A 23,420-nucleotide genomic window follows, 5' to 3' on the forward strand; every position below is an offset into this window, starting at 1 on the left:
AAAGGCAAAACCTGGTAACTTTGAATCTTTGCACCTACCCAATAGGATGAGTGCTTTTTCCTCCCCAGTACTACTAAAAGATAAGGAAGAGGCAAGAGGAAGGACGAGTGCCTTCCACTCTACTCCAGCACATACCTAGACTTTAAGCTCCAAGGATGTGACAATTTTTTTTTTTTGAGAAAGGGTCTCCTCTGTCACCCAGGTTACAGTGCAGTGGCACAATCTCAGCTTATCGCAACCTCCACCTCCCGGGCTCAAGTGATCCTCTCACCTCAGCCTCCTGAGTAGCTGGGACTACAGGCATGCATCACCAAGCTCAGCTAATTTGTTGTATTTTTTTGTAGAGATGGGGTTTCACCATGTTGCCCGGGCTTGTCTTGAACTCCTGGGCTCAAGCAATCTACCTGCCTTGGCCTCCCAAAGTGCTGGATTACAGATGTGAGCTATGGCACCTGGCCAGATGTGAGAATTGAGTCAACTCTGTATAGTCTGGATACCCAGTGCCTTGCACAGTGTAAACACTCTATAAGTATATGAGGAATGTGCTAGAAAATAGCTAACAGCCTTTCTGCCTGAAATTCATCCAATTCATCTTTCACACTGCTCCCATTCAACACAGATTGACAGTTACTCTGTGTGTGGTACTGTCTCCCTCATGAAGCTTACATTCTGGAGGATATTTTCAAAATACAGAAAGTAGCCTTTTGGAAAGACAATCAGGAAGTACGTATACAATTCTGAAATGTGCATACCTCAGTAATTTCAACTTCCAAGTATCCTCTAGGAAAATATACAAAAGTGCCTAAGGATACAATATGTGCAAGGATGTTCATCTCAGTATTTGTCATAGCCAAAAAAAAAGGAAGCAACTTAAATGTCCTTGAAATAGGAAATGCCTAAAATATCAACTATCCATACTATGGGCAGCTACCTGAATTACTGAGTGAAAGAAAACCAAATTACAGAAAAAACATACATACAGTATGATCATATGATCCCATTTTTTTGTTTAAAAAAAATAAGAGAGAGGTTTATATGTACATAGAAAAAAGTCTGGACAATCATCCAACAAACTGCTGATGGTGTTTTCAGGAAGGAGGTGACTTTCACTTCTTACTCTGTATGTCTACATTGCTTGGATTTAACAATTTATTTTGTAACTTTAAAAAATACCAACAGGAGAATTCAGAAATTACAGGTTGGAGCCTGAAGATGTAGAATTTTGCCATATAAGAAGGTGGGGAAGATGGCCAGGGAGCATGAAATGAACAGCATGAGCAAATAGAGAGAGGACTGACAGAACTCTGCTTTAGCTGAAAGCAGCAATGGGCAAGAACAGAAAGGCAGAGGACCTTGGCTGGTCCCTGGCTGTTGAGGGGAGAATGGCAGGTAGACAAGGGCCAGATGAAAAAAATCACCTTGAATGTCAGGATTAATACATTTTTACTTTATACTGTTATAGCAGCAAGACGTTATTAAAGGTTTTTTGAGCAGGATCCCTTCCTTGTCCTACTTTGTAAAGATAACTTTGAGCTTTTTCCAAAGAGGCAATGGAATGAATAGAGCTAAAGAATCTAGCAAGGTGAGACGAGCACACCAGGCTCCAAACGAGGTTCTTCCAGTTACTAGCTGTGTGGCTTTGGTCAAGGCTTTAATCTGTAAATTCCGGCGTTTCCTCCTGCTAATATTGAAAGGGAGAAAGTTAAATAATACCTTCATGATTTGGGTTGCTAAGATTAAACTAAATGAGATGACATACAGCGGGGCATGGCGCCAGCAGGTTGGTTACCACATCACTCTTTGATAGTGGGGAAAATGTGCTTCTTCCTGTATTTTATTGGAATTTGTTTCTACAACTGTATTACTTATCACGTAATGTTTACATGTCTGTCTCTTTCATTATACCGTAAGCTCCTAAAGGCAGGGCTGTCTGTGTTTTATCTACCTCTGTATCCTCAGAATTCATATTCTATATGCCTGGCTTGCGGACTCATTACACGCTTGTTGAATGAATGAATGAATGAATGAGCGGACTGGAGGAAGGAGGACAATCAGGCAGCTGTTGCTGAGACCTCAGCACAAGACCCCGCGGAGCTTGGACGCGGGCGATGGCGGTCCCCTCTCAACCCTCTGGGGGCCGTCTCGGCCGCTGCTCCACGCCCCTCCACGTGGAGGCCGGCCTCCCGGAGGAACGCGCCAGGAACGGAGACCCGTGGTGAGGCCCGGGCTCCGCGTCTCCTCTGCCAGCCCCAGACGCCCGAACCCCCTCACCTGGTCTCCAAGTAAACGTTGGGTGGCTGCCAGGAATCTGGGGGAATTGCCGCCATAGCGAAGCCGGCGGCGGAATGCTTGTCTAGTAATTGCTACTTCCGGCGTCGATTAGCTGGGGACCCGTCGCTGCTGCACACTTCCGGTCCGTTCAACCCTTTCGATACCAGGATTTGGGTGGCCAAGACAAGGAAGAGGCCGGTCCCTTCTTCCAATGCCGGGAAGCTGGGGTGGGAGACGAGAAGAAGCTGGGCTCAAGAACAGAGGAAAATGCAAACTTCATTCGCGGTGGTCTCCAAGTGGCGATACCGCGCCACTCTGGGCGATCTGATTGGTTCGTTTAGGCATGGAAGGCGGGAACAACCAGAAAAGCTGCGCTCTGGTTGGAGTTATGTCCTAATATTAAATTCGAAGAATTTCTTAGTCTCACAATTGGGCAGGGACGGGAAGGGGAGGCAGAGAATGAAAGAGGGTAGTTTAGAGATGCCAGTAAAGAATTTTTGTAAGGCGCTGTACGATGTACACAGTGCTTGCACTTTCTTATCTCATCTACTCCACAAAACAATTCTATAAGTAGATAGTATTATTACCATTTTTCAGATCTGAAAATAGACTCGGCAGTTAATACTTGTTTTTCCATAGTCATAAAGCAAATCTGAGCCTGCAGAATCCAAAGACGAAGAGTCTGAGGAGAAAAGAGAGGGAAGGGGCAGGAAGAAAATAGGAGATAAAGAAAGGAAGAGACAGGAGAAAACAGGACAAACGGATCAGAGCAAGAACAAGGCTTAACATTGGCTGGGATAGATGGTACCTGAAAGTTGTTAGGAGGGTTTGCGCAGGGCGCGAGGAACAGAAGCAAATTAGAGGAGCTATAATGTTTGGAGGGAGGACAAAAATGAAATAGAGTAACTAAACTTACGCTGTAAATGCTTTGCACACCACTTAATAATGATGGTTGAATGTTTACCATGTGCCAGGCATCAAGCTAAGCATTTTATTGCGTATTTTCACGCTTAATCTTCAAAACCCCACAAGGTAGATATTACTATTCCCATTTTACTTTGAGGAAGCTGAGCCTTACAGATTAAATAACTTGCTTAAAGTACTACAGCTGGTGCACTTGTGCTCTTAACGACAGTTCAACTGTAATGTCCCTAATTGTCAACAAGGAATAAGGATGTACAAGGTTGTAAAGATAAACTAGACAGCTCCTTGAGAGAGGAGCTGGGCCTCCTTCATCTTTGTGCTCTTCTTGCACAGTACAGAGCACAGGGTGCTCAGCTTTGTTGAATGAATAATGAACGGAACACTACATTTTAAACTGATAAATGCTAAAGTATAATTTTTACACCTCCTGCAGTTTCAAGTTCATGCCCACCTTGTGGCCCTTGAGCTGGATGAAAAAGTCTTAATCCTTGGTCTGTTTAGTCTGTTGTTAAGTTGCCTTTCTCTGGACTTTATGTAGTTCTTTACTGTGTATCTCGGGAGTCATGTGCCATTCCCAGGCTCCAATGTCTGAATATTGAAAAGCCACCCCCAAGATCATGATCACTTTCTTCCTAAATCTTTTACTGCAGCTCCTACCAGTCACTTGGCACTGAGGAGACAGAGATGAGTCTCACACACACAGTGCCCTGCCCTAAAGAAACTCACATTCTAGGAGAGATGGGCAACTAAATACGTAGCTGTAGGAGCGTGGAATGAGGACTGTAATAAGCACACAGTAGGTTGGGTGCAGTGGCTGACACCTGTAATCTGGCACTTTGGGAGGCCGAGGTGGGCAGATCATCTGAGGTCAGGAGTTCAAGACCACCCTGACAAACATGGTGAAACCCTGTCTCTACTAAAAATACAAAATAAGCTGGGCATAGTGGTGCATGCCTGTAATCCCTGCTACTTCGGAGGCTGAGGCAGGAGAATCACTTGAACACGGAAGGTGGAGGCTGCAGTGAGCAGAGATTTTGCCTTTGCACTCCACCCTGCACAACAAAAGTGAAACTCCATCTCAAAAAAAAAAAAAAGAAGAAGAAGAAGAAGAACAAGAAACACACAGTTTTCCCTGAGCTCTGGTTACTCCAGAGTAGGTTTGGACAGTCAAAAATTTCCCCTGGAGTGACAGCCTGGGTTGAGATCCAGAAAATAAATTGGAGTTAGCCAGAAGCCATGAGGGGTCAAATCAAATCAAGAAATAAAATGTCTCCAATTCCTCAGAAGCCCCCCTACTAATCATTACCCATTCCTTCCTCCCAAAGGGTAGACCACTTTCTGCCTTCTAATATCATAGATTGGTTTTCCCTGTTTTTGAATTTTATATAAATGGAGTTATAAAGTACGTATTTTTTTGTGCCTGGCTTCCTTTCCTTAACAATATGTTTGTGAGATGTATTCATGTTGTATGTAGTGGCCATTTTTCATTTTTCCTTGCTGTGTAGTATTCTGTTGTACAAACATACCACAATGTATAATGGTGCTGCGATGGATATTTTGTGTATGTATCTTAGTGCACTTGTGCATGAATTTTTGGGAGTATATACCTAGAAGCAGAATTGCTGTGTCATAGGTAACATGTATAATTTAGTAGTTAACACTAGACTGTTGCAAAGTGGCTGTAGCAATTTTTTGCTTTTTTTTGAGACACAATCTCACTCTGTCGCCAGGCTGGAGTGCAGTGGCACGATCTCAGCTCACTGTAACCTCCACCTCCTGGGTTCAAGCGATTCTCCTGCCTCAGCCTCCTGAGTAGCTGGGACTACAGGCGCATGCCACCACACCCAGCTAATTTTTGTATTTTTAATAGAGACAGGGTTTCACCATGTTGGCCAGGATGGTCTCAATCTCTTGACCTTGTGATCTGCCCACCTTGGCCTCCCAAAGTGCTGGGATTACAGGCATGAGCCACCACGCCTGGCCAGTGGCTGTAGCAATTTATGTATGCACCAGCAGCCTGTGAGAATTGCTGTTGCTCTGCTTCCAAGCCAACTCTTAGTATTGCTAGTCTTTTTCATTTAAGGAATCCTGAAGCCTCTATAACAATATCTCAGTAGTAATTTCACTAACAACTAATGACTAATGAAGTTGAATTCTTTTTCCATATGTGTGCCATTTAGATATCCTCTTTGTGATACCTTTTTGTGTTCAAATCTTCTACCTATTTTTCTATTTGGCTATGTTTTCTTATTTGTAAAGTTCCTTATATATCCTGGACAGAATATAACACTGGAAAGTTTCTAATTTTAATGTAGTCCAACATATGCATTTTCTCTCTTACAGAACATGTCAGTGTTGGACAGACATTATTGGACATCTCAATATTGCAGCTCTATAATTCTGTTTTGTTTTTATCATATAGATCTGCAATGCATCTAGAACTTATCTTGGTGTATGGTATGAGGTAGGAGCCAAGTTTCATTTTTTTCTATATGGATATACAATTGACCCAGCACCATTGATTGAAAGCATTATCTTTTCCTCACTCCTCTGTTTCACCTCTTTGTCATAAATCAAGTGTCCATATATGTGTTTTCTGGTTTTGGTCTCTCTATTCTGTTTCATTGGTTTCATACATTTATGTCACTGTCACACTACCTCTGTAGCTATAGCATTAGTCTGAACCCAGTAGTATTTTGTTTGCAGATTTCTTGTAGAAAGCAGTTAAGAGATTTGGCGCTACACACAGGGCAGGTTAAGGAGTCTGGGTTCAAATGCTGATCCTTCCACTCCTTATCTGTAAAATCTTGAGCAAGTTAACCTCTCCATAAACTTCAGTTTTGTTTGTATGAGGATGTTATGGGGCTATTTATGCCATAGGGTTGATGAAGTGGCTCCATGAATTGAAAGTGCTTAGTACAGTCTGTCACAGTGTTAAAGCAAACTAAATATGGCCTGAGAAGGGCTTTGTACTTCTATATTTGAGTCCTTGTGGATGAACTATAACCTAGCTTTATAGTCAGACAAATTTGAAAACTTAACTTAATAGTATATACCTGTAACAATAGCTGAATGTTGGCCAATCCCAGCGGCCATACTTCAACAACTCATAGACTGCCGAATGTTCAAATTGCATTCAAATAAGGCAAACACTGAGCTTTAACCAATCTCGCTGTTTCTGTACCTCACTTCCTATTGCTGTACGTTAGTTTACCTTTTTGTCTATAAATTTGTTCTGATCACGAGTCACCCCTGGAGTCTCTGTGAATCTGCTGTGATTCTGGGAGTTGCCCGATTTGCGAATCATTCATTGCTCAATTAAACTCCTTCAAACTTAATTCAGCCGAAGTTTTTCTTTTATCAGATGGTGTCAGGAATGGGATCTAAAGTGGAGCTTCTAGCGACCCCCAGGAGCACTGAGTGAACATGCAAGGTACCTGCAGGATCCACTTGTGTCTATTGATCTCTCACAGCAGCTGGGGATCACAGGTAAGCTCCCTCTCGGATCTCTCTTTTCTTTCCCTTTTTTATCTTTTCTATTACTCAGGGCAACCAGCTTGCCCAGAGACCACATGTTGAAACCCCTAGTCAGAGACTGGATTAAAGATAACGGGGCCCATCTGAGGGCAAATGTAAACCTTGCCAGTTTGATATTGAGTGCTAAGCAGAGTGGCTAATGTCTGCGTTTTATCACATGTATTTTGCTCTGGCCGGAACAACAACAAAAAATTTTTCCTTTATGATGCGGCTTGGCCCCCAGTGTGATGGTGTGGCAAGCTGGGTCACTGGGGCCGCTGAGGGAAAGGGAACCCAGAAGGCTGGCATGCCAGCAAAAGAGTAAGAATTTCTTACTCAGTCAGATTTTTGGCTTCTCTCTCTCTGTGCAAATGGTTGAATGAATGGTAAAAATCACTGTTTATTTATCTTTTCTCTAAGGTTTTGATTAATGCAAAAAAAATTCTGAGGTTAGTCTTAAACTGATGTATTTGTGCTATGAATTCGTTTTTCTGGGTCAAGGGGTACCTTAGGATAAAACACGGGCTTAGGACCCCACAAGCTCGCTGGTCAATCACAAACTTTCCTGCAGGTCCCTGAAACACAAAAAAAAACTGGATGGGGTCTCCATCTTGTTTTATGTCCTTGGGAACTTGACCTCGTAACCACGTGGCAGTACTTTCTCTTGGTCTCCACCTTCTAGGGAACAGGGATTTTAGGGTTTATGCCATAGTTAGCTCTAAAAATTATCCTGAGTCATTAAAAGCCTCTGCAAGCTCAAAATTAACTACTCTAGACTCCTTCTGGGAAGGGCAGTAGACTGCTCTGTGCTGTGGCTCACTGGCCTTTCACACTGGCGGTTCCAGTTCCATTCCCTGCTTAGGAAGTAAGTCATTTCTGATTTAATATCTGCATAACCTTCTCTAGTCTCTTCTCCTCCACAGACTATCTTAAATTTTCCTTCCTCGAGCACCTAGGAAGTTACCTTTGGTAAAGTTCAAAAGCCAGAAATATCAGCCATTTGGCCTGGGTAAAATCAGTAATAAGAAATTTAAAAGGACTTTATTAAAGAGTGCTATGCTTAAAAGTCAGGTTAATTAAAAATGAATATTCAGGCTCTAATGGCCTGGAATCCATGGGAAAAACAGGAGGCACCAGAAACCCTTTTCCTGGCCCTGTTCCTCCAAGGACTCCACCATAAAGCCAATAACCAATTAAGAAACTTAAAAACTGGCAAAAGAAAAATCTTACAACTACTATAGTAATCTTCTTCTGCCTGTCTGTCTAATTATATATGTATTGTGTGTAATGTTTATATAAAAGAGCTCAAATTAATTGGCTTAAACAAAAATAAGCACTTAAATATTTTGAAAGCAAAATAAAAACTAATGCCTCTTGGTTCATGTAACTTTAGTAATCTTTGGGAAATAAAAACAACTTTAAATATTATTGATAAAATAAAGACATTTTGTCTAAATTATGCAGGTCAGATATTAGCTTTGCTATATGCTTCAAGGTCATAAACTGCTTTGACTTTTGAAAATTGTTCAATTTATTTTGGAGACATTAAATTCTAAATAAGGCCTGGGGATATATGGAATTAGCCATGCCCCCTAGCTATACAAAGGCTATAAAGAAAATAGATTTCATTAAGAAAGGATGTTGTATGGTAAATTCTTGTCCTAAAGTAAAATGACTGGTTGTTTAAAAAGAGGGATGTTTAGGGCAAGTCAGAAAGTCTAAACATGTCACACATAGTCTGTGTAAGTTGTGAAAAAATTTATGAAAAGGAATTTATGCCAGACATGTTGTACAATTTAAAGGTGATTAGGCCTCCTAAATGCTTCATAAAATGCCACCATGACTCTTAACTGTACAGCCTGCCTGCTTCATAGCTAGGTAAGGCCTGGGACACCTGTAGTTAGATGCTGGAAAGAGTCGGACCATTATCTGCATTTCTGTCTGGGTCCTGGGCTCCCCACACCTAGTACATAATTAAAATCCTTACTTACCAAGGTTTTCACCAAAAGTAAAAGTTGCTAAGAGTTAACATTGTAATATGTAATTGAGAGTATTGAAAAAATAGGTTTACATGCAAGGTGTGTAAGGAGAATGAAATGTGTTTTTTGTAAGAGATTATAAGAAAATACAGGAATGTAAATTTTTGCCTAGGTTAGAGGGTTAAAGGATTGTTTTAAATTAAATAAAGCTAAAGGTTTGAACAAGTTGTGGAAGGTTTATAAAAATTAATTATAGGGGCCAGGCACGGTGGCCCATGCCTGTAATCCCAGCACTTTGGGAGGCTGAGGTGGGTGGATCACCTGAGGTCAGGAGTTCGAGACCAGCCTGGCTAACATGGTGAAATGCCGTTTCTACTAAACATACAAAAAATTAGCCAGGCGTGGTGTTGCACACCTGTAATCCCAGCTACTGGGGAGGCTGAGGCAGGAGAATCGCTTGAACCTGGGAGGCCGAGGTTGCAGCAAGCCAAGATCACACCATTGCACTCCCGCTTGGGCAACAAGAGTGAAACTCCATCTCGAAAAAACAAAACAAAACAAAACAAAACAATTAATTATTAGGATTCTATGTGTGAACATATTGGCTAAAGTTAAAATGGCATTATTCAGTTTTTTTTTCCATAAATGGGACATTGGAATAAAAGCACAACAGAGTTTTCTTAGAAGATTGTTCTGCTCTGAGAAAAAAAATAGTAAAGGGTTATAAAAGGTTTATAAAAATCTTACCTTATGGTCAAACTAATTAAAAGTGAATAGATTTCTAAAATATTATTAAAAACTAGCTTTAACATTAAAAATACACTAATGGAAACATAAAATTTGGTTCCCTCTTTTAGAAAGGATTTTTATTTAATATTAAAAGATAATGAAAGGTTTTTGTTTACCTTTTAAGTAAACTACAAAAAAAGATGGTGGAGGAAAGAAAGAAAGGAGATAGTCAGTTGGCCTCATGCTATCCTCATTGGATCTTGTTTGGAAAGCTGAGTCTCCTTTCTATCAAAATACTGTTTTTTCCTTTAAAATTTTTTAAGTTATCATTTTGGCTAAATGAATGACTTATGGTAACCTAAGATTCTATTTTGTAATATCCAATGTTTTAAACCTTTGGTATTTAACAAACCTTTCAAAATCAAGCTCTAGATTATCATGCTAAATAAGCCAATACTAAAATTGTTTAAATATACAATTTGAATGAACTCCATGGTCTAAGTCAAATTACCTATGATAACCCATTAGTTATCAGTGCTATGCACCTAAATTGGAGAAACAACTGGTATTCAAGAGGACGTAAGTCCAGTGTTAAGCATGGACTCATGAAGAACCAGGATGGCCACCTTGTCCTTCTTGAGTCCTTAAAGCTTTTGTTGTTAAACGTTCTGGAAAAGATAAAATAATCCAAATTTAATATATTGATGTGATGACTTATAAATTGCAGAAATAATTTAAATCCAATGTTTGGTTCCATATTCCTGGAAAGACGATCAAAGCTTCAGATGCATTTGGCTACCTGATAGGCCATTTAAACATTTATAAAGAGATTTCATTCAATTGTCATTTTCAATGCATGTTTTCTGGTTGTATAAAAGCTTTCCCATGCAATAGGGCTGATGTTATAACAGTAGATTATAGTGTATTTTCACCAGGCAAAGAAAACTTTTTATGATTCACTGAGGACAATCCCTTCACAATCTAGAACCTGCAGATTGGATCGTCTGAGAACACCAGAGAAAGAGAAAGACTGTCCTTGCCATCCATACTACAGCAAAACTTTGGAGCTTTAAACCTTGGGTTCATAATCTCACAGCTGAGAAGGGTCCCTCCACACTCCTGGAACTGTACATCCATTGGAACCCTTAAGGTAAAACTAACCAGAAAAGTTTCTCCCCAGAAGATGGCATCCTTGATTAGAATAGCTTTTCCCAAGATCATAGATCAAAACTTCTACTATCACAAGACTCTTATCTTTGAATATTTTTTCCTTGTTTATGCCTCTATGAACAATAGAAATTAAAAGTGGGTCTATTATATGCACTTATAGGGTATACTTTTATTTGTGAAGGATTTTGCAGCCAGCCTTAAACATGAATAACCTTATATTTCAATAGATAAAAGATGAAGGCCCAATGTAGGTAACAAACTTCAGTGGTACATACATTGCCTCATAATCAGTCAAAACTCCTCTTAACCCACATCATGGATTAAAGAGAACATTGACGAGAGGCCTTCACTCTTCTAGAAAGACATCCATTTGTTAGGTCCTTTTTCCATGGTTTAGAATAAAAGAGGCAATAATTTGAAATGTCTCCCTCATAATAGGCTCTACAGCAAATTCTACTTTAAAGGCTATCGTTACACAACAGACTTTAAATTCTCCTTTGAAAGTTATACTAAGTAATAGAATTGGCTAAACAGAAAAGTACCTGTGCAGCTGCTGACACCTGTGGCCTACGGAGAAATACAGCAAATGTAAATTATAAACAATTCTGGCCGGGCGTGATGGCTGACACCCGTAACCTCAGCACTTTGGGAGGCAGAGGTAGGCGGATCCCCTGAGGTCAGGAGTTTGAGAGCAGCCTGGCCAACATGGCAAAACCCTGTCTCTACTAAAAATACGAAAATTAGCCTGGCGTGGTGGCAGGTGCCTGTAATCTCAGCTACTCAATAGGCTGAGGCGGGAGAGTCACTTGAACCTAGGAGGTGGAGGTTGTAGTGAGCTGAGCTCGCCGCTGCATTCCAGCCTTGGTGACAGAGCAAGACTCCCTCTCACAAAATAAATACAATAAAAATAAATATCCAGTTGTAGGGGATTAGTGAAAAGACCACTTAGTCAAGCGAGGAGACTCTTCATCTAACTCATTCTTTAATCTATTTAATTTTAGGTGGTTTGGCTTATGGGGACCCTGGGTAAGGAGCATACTCCAAACTCTTGCTATTATCCGCCCGATAATGATAATAATAGTCTCCCTGGTGCACTGTATTCTCTCAAAGGTTTTAAATGCTTGCATGCAGCCATCTCTACAACATCAAATGATCTCTTTTCAACTGGAATAACAAAAACTGAAAGAAATGTGTGACCATGAAGGCACCGTAACCTATGAATGACATGCTGAGACCAGAAACCCAAAATGATGTAACTGAGAGTGGCGCTAAGGCCCTAAGTTCTGGTCACACTGTCACCTAAGTAAGAACCTGGCCAAAAGTGAGGAATTTTTTTTTAAACAAAATCATGGGAGGCCATTATTTTGGACTGAGCTCATGCACTAGGCACCAACAAACCAAACCAAACTAAAATGGAGTCACTCATGCTAAATGTGACATAATCAAACCAAGGCTTTAAAAAAACACAAAATGCTAGAACAGACCAGGTTTTTTCTCCTGTAAACAGATGTTCCAGAATAAGGAGGTATCCTCTACTCAGCCCTTATTCTCTTCCTGCAAAACCCACTGTTCTACTGTTTCCTAGTGAGTTTCAAAACCATACAGGTACACTTATGACAGCGATAATAACATCAATGACCAAGGTTTTGGTCAATCTCTCAAAATTGAGAAAATGACCAAAACGGGGGAATTGTTAAGGCAAACTAAATATGGCCTGAGAAGGACTCTGTCCTCCTATATTTGAGTCCTTGTGGATGAACTGTAACATAGCTTAATAGTCAGACAAAATTGAAAACCTAACTTAATAGTATACACCTGTAACAATAACTGAGTGGTGGCCAATCCCAGCGGCCATACTTCAACCACTCACAGCCTGCTGAATGTTCAAACTGCGTTCAAATAAGGCAAACACCGAGCTGTAACCAACCTCACTGTTTCTGTACCTTACTTCCGATTCCTGTGCCGCACTTTGCCTTTTTTATCTATAAATTTGTTCTGACCATGAGGCACCCTGGGAGTCTGTGAATCTGCTGTGATTCTGGGGGTTGCCTGATTCGTGAATCTTCCATTGCTCAATTAAACTCCTTTATACTTAATTCGGCTTAAGTTTTTCTTTTATCAACAGAGTAAGCTCTCACTAATGAGTGGGCTGAGTGAAAATTGGAGGGATTTGTTCGTCTTTCTCAAGAGTAGTAGCTTCCAGAAGGAAGGGGCTGCTCTTCATTTACATTTCCCTTCCACTCCCATCCCTTAATGCCTAACATGCTGCCTGGCACATAGTAGGGGACTCAGTAAATGCTTGTTCTATAGATCAGTTCAGCTATGAAGTCTGTGTGAGCCAGTCCAGGTAAATTAGGAAGACAAGGATTTAGGACTGGGGCGAAAAGAGCCAGAGCGGAAGAAGGACGCCAGGGGGAGCAAGAACCTACACTCTCCAGATATCGCGAGAGGTCCCGCGCTCGCCACGACACTGAGTGTTCTGTTTTGGGCGGAAGCGCTGGACGAGAGGAGGAACTACTCTAGGGTACAAGGCCTCGCCCCAGGAGTGGGGGGTTGCTTCCGGGTCGCGCTCCCGGAAGCAGGAAGTTGCCCATCCTCCTCGCCCGGCGGCAGCTGTCCCCGAGGCGGGAGGAGCCCGAGGGGGCGCGAGCCCCGCATGTGAGTGACTGGGGCCCGAGGCTGGGTGGGGGGAGGCCGCCCTGTGACAGCCTCGCCGCCGCGCCCGTCTCTGACATCCTCGCGCAGCCGCTTCTCGCCGCTGCTACCACCCTCTATCCCAGCGCGGATCCCTTTTCTCAGCCTCTCCAGTTTTGTAAACTGACAGCATCCCCTGGCAGCTCCCCCGGGGTCGACTCCCTTAAGACATCTGTCACTTTCTTTGACTCCGCCGGGGAGAGCAAAACGAGGTGGACCTTGCTTGAACTTGGTTCTCAGGCATCACAGCAGTGTCCATAACTTGAGCGTTGCTAATGAAGTCCAGATTTCTGCCCTTTTGACGGAATTTTTAAGAAATTAAGAGTAGATTCCCCACCCCCTTCTGAAAGATCTTTTTCTAATAATCGTTAGGGGGCAATAATTTTTTTCTTTAAATGTGTACTTGGTATGTGATAAACCTGGCATCTTGGATTTCAGAAAGAAATATGACTTGGTTTCTTGACACAAGTAAAATAGTTGTTTGTAATCACCTCTTAGTAGAAGGAAATTTGCCTGTGTCGTATTTTGTAGTATTTTAAGACTGTTAACCGTGCAGGCCACACTTTCTAGTCTCAGAGCCCTCATAGCCTTTGTATTCGCAAATATGTTTCTTTTAAAGTATTTAGTCATAAATCACTTTATAATAGAGACTACTTCCAGATACTTAGTATTCTGACTTTTCTGATTGCTCATTTGGTAGTTCCTGTGGTGGGATCTTCTATAGACGTCTGTCCCTTAATAAATTCGTTCATTTGAATTTGGGTTGTCAAAATTTCCTTCTAGGGAATAACATGCCTTTAAAATAATAACTAATAAATTCAATTCTGCTACATTGAAGTTTTGACTAAAGGTTCATGTAGCCCAACTTGCATACCAGAAAGAGGTCCTGTTTCTGTCAGACCTTTTCTGCCTTGGACTGAGGCATTTTTCAAGACCTGCTTTGAATACCTGTTCCTCCACAGCTACTCCACACACCAGAAACAATGTCCAAATGCTAGATTCCTAACCTGCTAACCTTAAACCCTCATCACATTGTTGCTACCTCTGCGTTTTTTTTTGTTTGTTTTTTTTTTGAGACGGAGTCTCACACTGTCGCCCAGGCTGGAGTGCAGTGGCGTGATCTCTGCTCACTGCAAGCTCCGCCTCCCCAGTTCACACCATTCTCCTGCCTCAGGCTCCCGACCTCTGCATTTTTAAAAATGAATAAAATAATAAAACATAAAATGAATAAACCATGAGCCACGAGTTACATTCAATTAGTTCGGAATGATAATTTTAAGTCCTTTCTATAAATTTGTTCAACATTGATCCGATTCCACATCTGAGGTGAATTCCCACGTCTGTTCTTAGTTTTTTGTGTTTTCTCCATTTATCTCTGCTTTCAAGAAACACTATTTAGGGTGGGAGGTAGACAGGAAAATAGATGTAATGCCAAGCCCTAGAGGTGCATAGGACAAAAACTGAGGTCAGAGTCTTAAAGAGTTCACTTATTGGACAAAGCACTGGAGACTAGGCTTTTTAGGCAGAGGAAATTGTGTATGCAAAAGCAAAAAGATGTGAAATAGTATGACAGTGTAGAATGTGAAGAAGGATTGATGGGAAATGAAACTGAACAGGTAGGCAGTGACCAGATCATAAAGGGCCATGGTCAGTAATTTGGACTTTATCTTTTAAAAAAGACAGGAATCTCATTCCATCACCCAGGTTGGAGTACAGTGGTGCTATTACAGTTCACTGCAGCCTCGAACTCCTGGGCTCAAGCTACCCCTCACCTCTGCTTCCCAAGTAGCTGGGACTACAGGCAGGCACCACCACACTCGGCCAATTTTTATTTTTATTTTTTTTGTAGATACAGGGTCTTGCTATGTTACCCAGGCTGGTCTTGGAAGTCCTGGGCTCAAGCAGTCCTCCCACCTCAGCCTCCCAGTGTTGGGATTACAGGCATGAACCACCATGCTTGACTTAGGACTTTATCTTAAAATGATTGTTATTAGGTATTTAATTTGTCTGGCTATTGGAACAAATGTGTTACATCATTTTATAATTCTCTTAAATAAAACATTGTGGGGTAGAAATAATTATCCCCATTTTATACATGAAAACTGAGGCTTAGAGAGGATGAGTAGTGTCTCATGGCCACACAGTAAGTGGTAAAATCTAGAATTTGCATCCAGCTTTTTCCAACTCCAGTATCTGTGTTCTTAGTCACCATGCTAAACTGCTCCTGCAGAGGATGGGGAGTCTTGGAAGGTGCTTAGCATGAGCCAATTTGTGTTTCAAAAAAATAAGTGGCTGAGTGCAGCGGCTCGCGCTTGTAATCCTAGCACTTTGGGAGGCTAAGGTGGGTGGATCACTTGAGGTCAGGAGTTCGAGACCAGCCTGGCCAACATGGTGAAACCCAGTGTCTACCAGAAAAATACAAAAATTAGCTGAGTGTGGTGGCGCGTGCCTGTACTCCCAGCTACTCCAGAGGCTGAGGCACGAGAATCTCTTGAAGCCAGGAGACGGAGGTTGCAGTGAGCTGAGATCATGTCACTGCACTCCAGCCTGAGCGAAGAGTGAGACCGTGTCTCAGAAAATAAAAATAAAAAACTGGACAAGGTAGAGAATGGATTGGGGAAGAGGAGAACTGGAAGTATAGAGATTAACTACATCTTTGTGATGGTCCATAGGAGAGATGTTGAAGACCTTAACTGTGCTGTTAATGTAGAGAGGAAGGGATGAATGTGAGAATTATATAGGAGGCTGAATCAAGAGGACTTAGTGATAGTTTCATTGATGGGAATGAGGTAGGAGGAGAATAGTTTTTAAATTTGGAGGATTAGTGTTTCCATTAGGAAAAGAGGTGCAGTGGGAGGAATGAGTTGAAGGGGAAAACAGTAAGTTGGGTTATAGACACATTACATACAGGGAGCTATGGGAAACTTGGATCACCGTGTCTGGTAGGCAGGTAGATAAATGGGTCTTGAACCCTAGAGAGAGTTGTAGACTGGAGAAGAGATTTGGGAATCACCAATAGCTGGTGGTCAAAGCGTTGGAGGGAATAAGAAGGTCAAGGATAACTGGTGGATACCAGCAGAGAACGAGAGAATTATGTTAAGGTTTGAGTACACTTGAGGGAGATAGATAATGGGGTAGCAACAGCAGCTGCTGCAGAGAGGTCAGATAAGGTAATAACTGAAAAAAACGTCCTTCGAACTTGGCGTTTAGAAAGCCATTTGTGGCCTCAGTGAAAGCAATGTCGGTGGAGTGAGGAGGCAGAAATATGATTTCAACAGGTTAATAAATGAATGGAAACCTGAGAAACAAGAAAGTGTGTTACTTTCTCCCCCCAACCCCCAAAGGAGCTTTCCTCTGAAGGGAGGGAGGGAGAGAGTACCAGAAACTTAGAAAGGAACTATTATGGCATTTTTCTAATAGTAGAAACTGGAAAGGGTGAGGATGGAAGCAAGTAGAGGTAAGCTTAAAAATGTGAAGACTTCTTCAAGTATGTCAATGTCCTAAAAGACCAAAAAACAAAACAAAAAAGAAAAACCACACGCTGGGGACTTGTTCTGAAGTTAAGTAGATTAAAGAGAGGCATGGCAGCCAAATTCAATGTGTGGTCATTGGTTGGATCCTGGATTTTTAAATAGCTATATGGTCTTTTTTAAAAAATTTGATAGTTCAGGAAACTTGACTATAGACTGAATATTAGGTAATATTAAGAGATTACTCATTTTAATGGGTATGGCAATAATGCCAATGGTTGTATAGAATAACGTCGTTATTCTTAGGAGATGCATGTTGAAATATTTAGAAATGATTTTATAATGTGTTGCAAATAACTTTCAAGTAGTTCTGGTAAAAACAGAAAGAAAATATAGCCAAATGTAAACAACTGGTAAATCTAAATGAAGGATATCCAGGTGTTCATTGTACTATTTTTGTACAAAAAGCTTTACATATTTAATGTGTACAGCTTGATGAATTTGGACGTAAGTATGCCCTTGTGAAACCATCACCATGATCCGTGCCATCAACCTATCCATCACCTCCAAGTTTCCTCCTGCCTTCTTACTTATTATTACTATTAGCAATAAGAACACTTAACATAAGACCTACCTTCTTAGCATATTTTTAAATATACAATACAGTATTGTTAACTCTAGGCACTGTGCTGTATAGTAGGTCTCTAGGAGTTATTCATCTTGTGTAACTGAAACTTTGTATTCTTTGCCCAGTACCTCCCTGTTTCCCCCTGCCTGCAGCCTCCTGCAACCACCATTCTGTTCTTTGCTTCTATGAGTTTAGCTATTTTAGATTAATTGCACAAGTGGTATCATGTAGTGTTTATCTTTCTGTGTCTGGCTTATTTCACTTAGCATAATGTCCTCCAGGTCCATCCGTATTGTTACAAATAGCAGGATTTCTTTCTTTTTTAAGGCTGAATAATATTCCATTGTATGTATATACTACATTTTTTAAAAATTTTTTTTATTCTTTTGACACAGAGTCTCAGTCTGTTGCTCAGGCTGGGGTGCCATGATGTGATCTCTGCTCACTGCAACCTCCACCTCCCAGGTTCAAGTGATTCTCATGCCTCAGCCTCCCGAGTAGCTGGGATTATAGGCATGCGTCACCATGCCTGGCTAATTTTTGTATTTTTAGTAGAGACAGGGTTTTGCTATGTTATGTTGGCCAGGCTGATCTCCAGCTCCTGGCCCTAAGTGATCCACCCGCCTCAACCTCCCAAAGTATTGGGATTACAAGTGTGAGCCACTGTGCCCTGCCTGTACCTCGATTGTAAATTTTAAGCATTTATTGTAGTTTTAAATTATTACTCTTTTAAATCATATTAATCATTTCAATGTTTTATCAGTTATTTTTCCTTTTAATTGATGTTTGTTTCTTTGTATGGTTCTTATTATAATCTAAGAAGCACTTTTTCTTTTTATTATTATTATACTTTAAGTTTTAGGGTACATGTGCACAACGTGTAGGTTTGTTACATATGTATATGTGTGCCATGTTGGTGTGCTGCACCTATTAACTCGTCATTTACATTAGGTATATCTCCTAATGCTATCCCTCCCCACTCCCCTACCCCACTACAGGCCCCATTGTGTGATGTTGCCCTTCCTGTGTCCAAGTGTTCTCATTGTTCAATTCCCACCTATGAGTGAGAACATATGGTGTTTGGTTTTCTGTCCTTGCAATAGTTTGCTCAAAATGATGGTTTCCAGCTTCATCCATGTCCCTATAAAGGACATGAACTCATCCTTTTTTGTGGCTGCATAGTATTCCATGGTGTATATGTGCCACATTTTCTTAATCCAGTCTATCATTGATGGACATTTGGGTTGGTTCCAAGTCTTTGATATTTGTGAATAGTGCCACAATAAACATATGTGTGCATGTGTCTTTATAGCAGCATGATTTATAATCCTTTGGGTATATACCCAGTAATGGGATGGCTGGGTCAAATGGTATTTCTAGTTCTAGATCCTTGAAGAATCACCACACTGTCTTCCACAATGGTTGAAGGAGCACTTTTTCTTTACTAGAACATATATTTAATTAATGGGATCACTGGATAAAATAGAATGGAATATATTCATAACACTAAAGAATGGATACCATACTTCATGGGTAGTGTAATATTAAAGAGCCAAGTAGAGAAAAAAGAAAATTTAATTTACTCTGGATATAGCTCCTAGTGTTGAAGATTGGGATGTATCTTGATGGACTTTTGAAACTTTCTTTTGAACTGTACTGTTTCCCCTTCTGTGCTTTAACTAGATGAATCAGTTTTCTCTCCTAGAGTTACCTCGCTGGCATAGCTCTTCAGAAAACAGAACCTCCAGGGTAATGGCATATCAGTGTTCAGGACTTACTTATCTCTATAGAGGAATTAGTTCTCTGTTAAACAGGGCAAAAGAGAAGTTTACATTTCTCTTAACTTCTTTTCTGCTTTAAAGAAACATTTGTATTGGTAAGTTCTATCAGAGTTTTTCTGTCAGATATGCCTCTACCCTGTTTCTTCATAGGCAGAGACCCAGAAGGAATTGTGCAGAACATCTCATCAGAGCTCTCAGTTGTCTCCTCCTATTTCTGAAGTACTCCAGAAGTGAAACAACTCCCTGGCTTACCTCCCACAGGCCTCTCTTGAAAGCAAGGTTTCTTGACCTCGTTTTGAGGAGGGGTGGGAGGAGGTTCTCCTGTGCATTGCAGGATGTTTAGTCTTTACCCACCAGATGCTAATAGTACCCCTCCAGTTTGTTGATTTTTAATTTTTTTAAAAGAGCTGGAGCCTCCCTATGTTGCCCAGCCTGGAGTGCGGTTGCTGTTCACAGGCGTGATCGTAACTCACTGAGCCTCTAACTGCTGGCCTCAAGTGATCCTCCTGCCTCAGCCTCCCGAGTAGCTGGAACTATAGGCATGTGCTGCTGTGCCCAACTCCTGTCCAGTTTTGATAATCAAAAATGTCTTCAGACATTGCCAAATGTCCCCTTTGGAGCAGAATTACCCTGAGAACTATTGTTGTAAAGTAGTGTCTCTTAATTGGGGGTGTGTGCCTTTAATCAGCAGAGAAGAGGCTTGAAAACGTACGCACCTGAGCTCCACTCCTAACAGTTCTGGCAACTTAGCATATCTGAGGTGGCGCATGATACTTTGATCCTAATAACTCCACTAGTGATCCTGCCTGTGCCCTTGCAGGTCTATGCCACTGTTAGAATCAGGCTAACTCTTCAGAACTTCCCCCTGTAGCAAAGCTCACTTTGGCCAGAGTTGGAACTACTTTCTGCAGGTAAGTGGATTGCCATCAAGCCTCAGCCGATTTCACTCAATCCTCTCATGCTTGATGCATAGTAATGACCTTATGTTTGAATTTTTTTTTTTTTTTGAGACGGAGTCTCGCTCTGTCGCCCAGTCTGGAGTGCAGTGGGGCAATCTCTGCTCACTGCAAGCTCTGTCTCCTGGGGTCACGCCATTCTCCTGCCTCAGCCTCCCAAGTAGCTGGGATTACAGGCCTCTGCCACCACGCCTGGCTAATTTTTTGTATTTTTAGTAGAGACGGGGTTTCACTGTGTTAGCCAGGATGGTCATGATCTCCTGACCTCGTGATCTGCCCGCCTCGGCCTCCCAAAGTGCTGGGATTACAGGCGTGAGCCACCGCGCCCGGCCTTGATTTTTTTTTTTTTTTAAGGGATGAGTTTTTTTGTTCTTATTTAATTACCATCGTATCCAACCAAATCCCAATAGTGTCCCTCTAGCAAGACAATAAAAAATGTCTCCAGGCATCCCTGGGGGCAGAATCTTTTCCAGTTTAGGACGACTGATATAACCAAAGCCAAAAAGAGGGCTTATCAAAATCCACAGGTGTTCTTAGAAACGTCACTAAGTTGCTATTAACTACCTTTCTGATAACTTGAGAAATGTGTCATAATCTCTCGGAAGAAGGATGCATGGCTTGCAAAAATATATTCAGTGTTTTAATATCATTTTAACTTGAATTACCCAACAAGAAAAGAAATGTATTTTTTGTGTGTGTGATACAAACTGGGAGTTTAATAAGATTTTTATGTGTATCAAAAAGGCTTACAGGCCAGGCGCGGTGGTTCATGCCTGTAATCCCAGCACTTTGGGAGTCCAAGGTGAGTGGATCACTTTAGGCCAGGAGTCTGAGACCAGCCTAGCCAATATGGTGAAACCCTGTCTCTACTAAAAATACAAAAATTAGCTGGGTATGGTGGCATGTGCCATTTTTTATTGTCTTGCTAGAGGGACACTGTTGGCATTTGGTTGGATGTGATAGTAATTAAACAACAAAAAATATCATCCTTTAATCCCAGCCTGTAATTCCAGCTGCTCAGGAGGCTGAGGCATGAGAATCACTTGAACCCAGGAGGCGGAGCTTTCAGTGAGCCAAGATTGCACCACTGTGCTCCAGCCTGGGCAACACAGCGAGACTCTGTCTCAAAAAAAAAAAAAAAGGAAAAAAAGAAAAAAAAAAAAGACTTGACAAGGAGGCTTACAAAGGTTGCAAAACAGCCATCAAAAATAATGATGATTAATCCTGTTTTCCTCACCTGTACTTTTGTCCCCTTCAGGATTCTCCTACCGGCACACCGTGTTCTCTTCTGTGTGTGATGTTCTCTTCTGCCTCAGGGATACTTGCGTGTGACCCCACCTCCCAGCATCCACACTAGTTTTTCACTGGAATTTGTTTCTAGCAGTCCTTTCTGGATCCTTTCCATTCTGGTCCTCTACTGAGTTTTAATGGGTTTTGACTGGGTATTGTTAGATAATGAATTGTAATGTATTTACATGAATATTATTCCTACTTGCTTTCATAGAATGTCTTTGTTAATTTAAACAGGAAAATGGCATCTCAGAATCACTGATCACAAAACCAAGATGTGAAAAATGTTGTAATAAGTTATCCCTTTACTCTGTTTGCAGGAATCATTGTAGTCAATCATTTTCCAGTTCTCAGCCGCTCAGTTGTGATCAAGGGACACGTGGTTTCCGAACTGCCAGCTCAGAATAGGAAAATAACTTGGTAAGGGAGGCAGCATGCAACAACCCTGAAGTCAGGACACTTGGGTTCACATCCTGGCAAGTTATGAAACCTTTCTGAGCCTTGAACATGGATGAAATGGGATCGATCACAGCTACCTTATGGGATCACAGTGGTGATTCACTGAGATAATATTTCCAGAGTGTTTAGCAAGGCACCTGGCATATAGGGTGGGAACAGGAATAGGAGTGCAATTGAACATGAGTCTTCAGTTTCTAATGAATTGAATTTTTCTCCTTCCTGAAGTGTTCATAGATTCTTAGAATTTTAGAGCGAGACTCTAAAATTTGTAGTCCAATCCTCTTATTTTTTGGATGCAGAAATAGACCAAGTAATTTAACCGAAATCATCTCACTAGCAATTGGCAAAGCTTGTCTCCAAGTTCAATGCTGTTTCATTTTTCCAGCTGTAATATTTGAATACAACTCTATAGAGAACCAAAAAGTCATTGGCATGGCAAATCATGCCTTGCTTCTTCCCTATGGTGCCACGGTCATGCATTGCTGTACATCTCTGACTCATTTTGTGCCCAGTGATGTTCCTTAGAAGTGACTGTGAGAATTTTGTGATTACAAAATTGATACAGGAAAAGTTTGGGAAATATGAAAATCACAAAGAAAATAAAAATCAGCTGTGATCTCATTTTCCAGAGATCATCTACTCCTGAAGTATTTTTAATTGGAAATGCTACATCTTAATTTCGGGGGGTTTTTTTGGTGTTATTGTTAGTATGGCTCTTAATGCTTTGTAATCCATCCTCCTGGCTGCTAATCAAAAATGGCTTAGTGAAAAGAATGTGGGGTCGAAATGAGGCTCAGGTGACAACTGACTGGGTGGTCTCAGATAAGTCACTTCCCATCTGGAAATCTACTTTATATCTCTAGATTTGCCTATTCCTTGCAGGTTTGTTAAAAAGGTATTAAGAAAAAAAAGACGTGTCTATTCCTGACTTCTCATCTAAATGCAGCTATATAATCTGTAGTTTTTCGTGACTGTCTTCTTTCACCTAGCATAATGTTTTCAAGGTTCATCCATATTGTATCATGTATCAGTACTGCATTCCTTTTTATCGTCCAGTGATTTTGCATTATATGGATCTACCACATTGTGATTATCCTTTCATCAGTTCATGGACATTTGGATTACTTCCATTTGGGGGCTGTTATGAATAATGTTGCTGTTCACATTTGTGCACAAGTTTTTGTGTGGACATATGTTTTCATTTGTCTTAGGCACATACCTAGAGGTAGAATTGCTGGGTCATATGGTAACTGTGTTTAACTCTTTGCGGAACTGCCAGGCTGTTTTCCATAGTGGCTGTACCATTTTATGTTTCAAATCCTCCATGTCCTTACCAACACTTTTTGTCTGACTTCTTGATTGTAGCTATCCCAGTGGATGTGAAATGGTATCTCACTGTGATTTTGATCTGCATTTCTCTGATGGTTAATAATGTTGAGTATCTTTTTGTGTGTTTATTGGTCATTTGTATATCTTTTTTTGAGATGGAGTCTCACTCTGTCACCCAGGCTGGAGTGCAGTGGTGTAATCTTGGCTCATTGCAACCTCTGCCT

General features: G+C 41.1%; 2 protein-coding genes and 1 long non-coding RNA gene across 5 annotated transcripts in view; 2 read left to right on the plus strand and 1 right to left on the minus strand.

Annotated features, from left to right (window-relative positions):
* PPIL1 (peptidylprolyl isomerase like 1) overlaps positions 1-2,618 on the minus strand; it is a 20,241-nt gene extending 17,623 nt beyond the window's left edge. The window contains exon 1 of the mRNA XM_003818895.7: positions 2,272-2,618. Within this exon, the coding sequence (XP_003818943.2) occupies positions 2,272-2,327 (56 nt within the window). The 5' untranslated portion in view covers positions 2,328-2,618. The remainder of the gene's footprint in view (positions 1-2,271) is intronic.
* On the plus strand, positions 2,407-12,632 carry LOC117980578 (uncharacterized). Of its 2 annotated transcripts, XR_004671965.3 has the most exons (4): positions 2,418-2,602; positions 5,618-5,659; positions 6,560-6,684; positions 10,405-12,632. It is a non-coding gene; the product is annotated as an uncharacterized LOC117980578 (long non-coding RNA). The 2 variants fall into 2 exon arrangements; XR_004671966.3 differs by lacking the exon at positions 5,618-5,659 and having other exon boundaries at positions 2,407-2,602.
* A 426-nt stretch (positions 12,633-13,058) lies between these two features.
* Positions 13,059-23,420, plus strand: part of C5H6orf89 (chromosome 5 C6orf89 homolog) — a 43,036-nt gene continuing 32,674 nt past the window's right edge. The window contains exons 1-2 of one of the 2 annotated variants that reach the window (XM_008972307.4): positions 13,067-13,247; positions 21,729-21,828. Coding sequence is in view for 1 of the 2 variants with exons in the window: in XM_003818894.4 (XP_003818942.1) it covers positions 13,246-13,247 (2 nt within the window). In the remaining variant the exon portion in view is untranslated. Of the gene's footprint in view, positions 13,248-21,728; positions 21,829-23,420 lie in introns of both variants that reach the window. The other variant, XM_003818894.4, reaches the window with a different exon arrangement.

This window comes from Pan paniscus, chromosome 5 (assembly GCF_029289425.2).
Source record: "Pan paniscus chromosome 5, NHGRI_mPanPan1-v2.0_pri, whole genome shotgun sequence".
In the NCBI taxonomy this organism is placed as follows: Eukaryota; Metazoa; Chordata; class Mammalia; order Primates; family Hominidae; genus Pan; species Pan paniscus.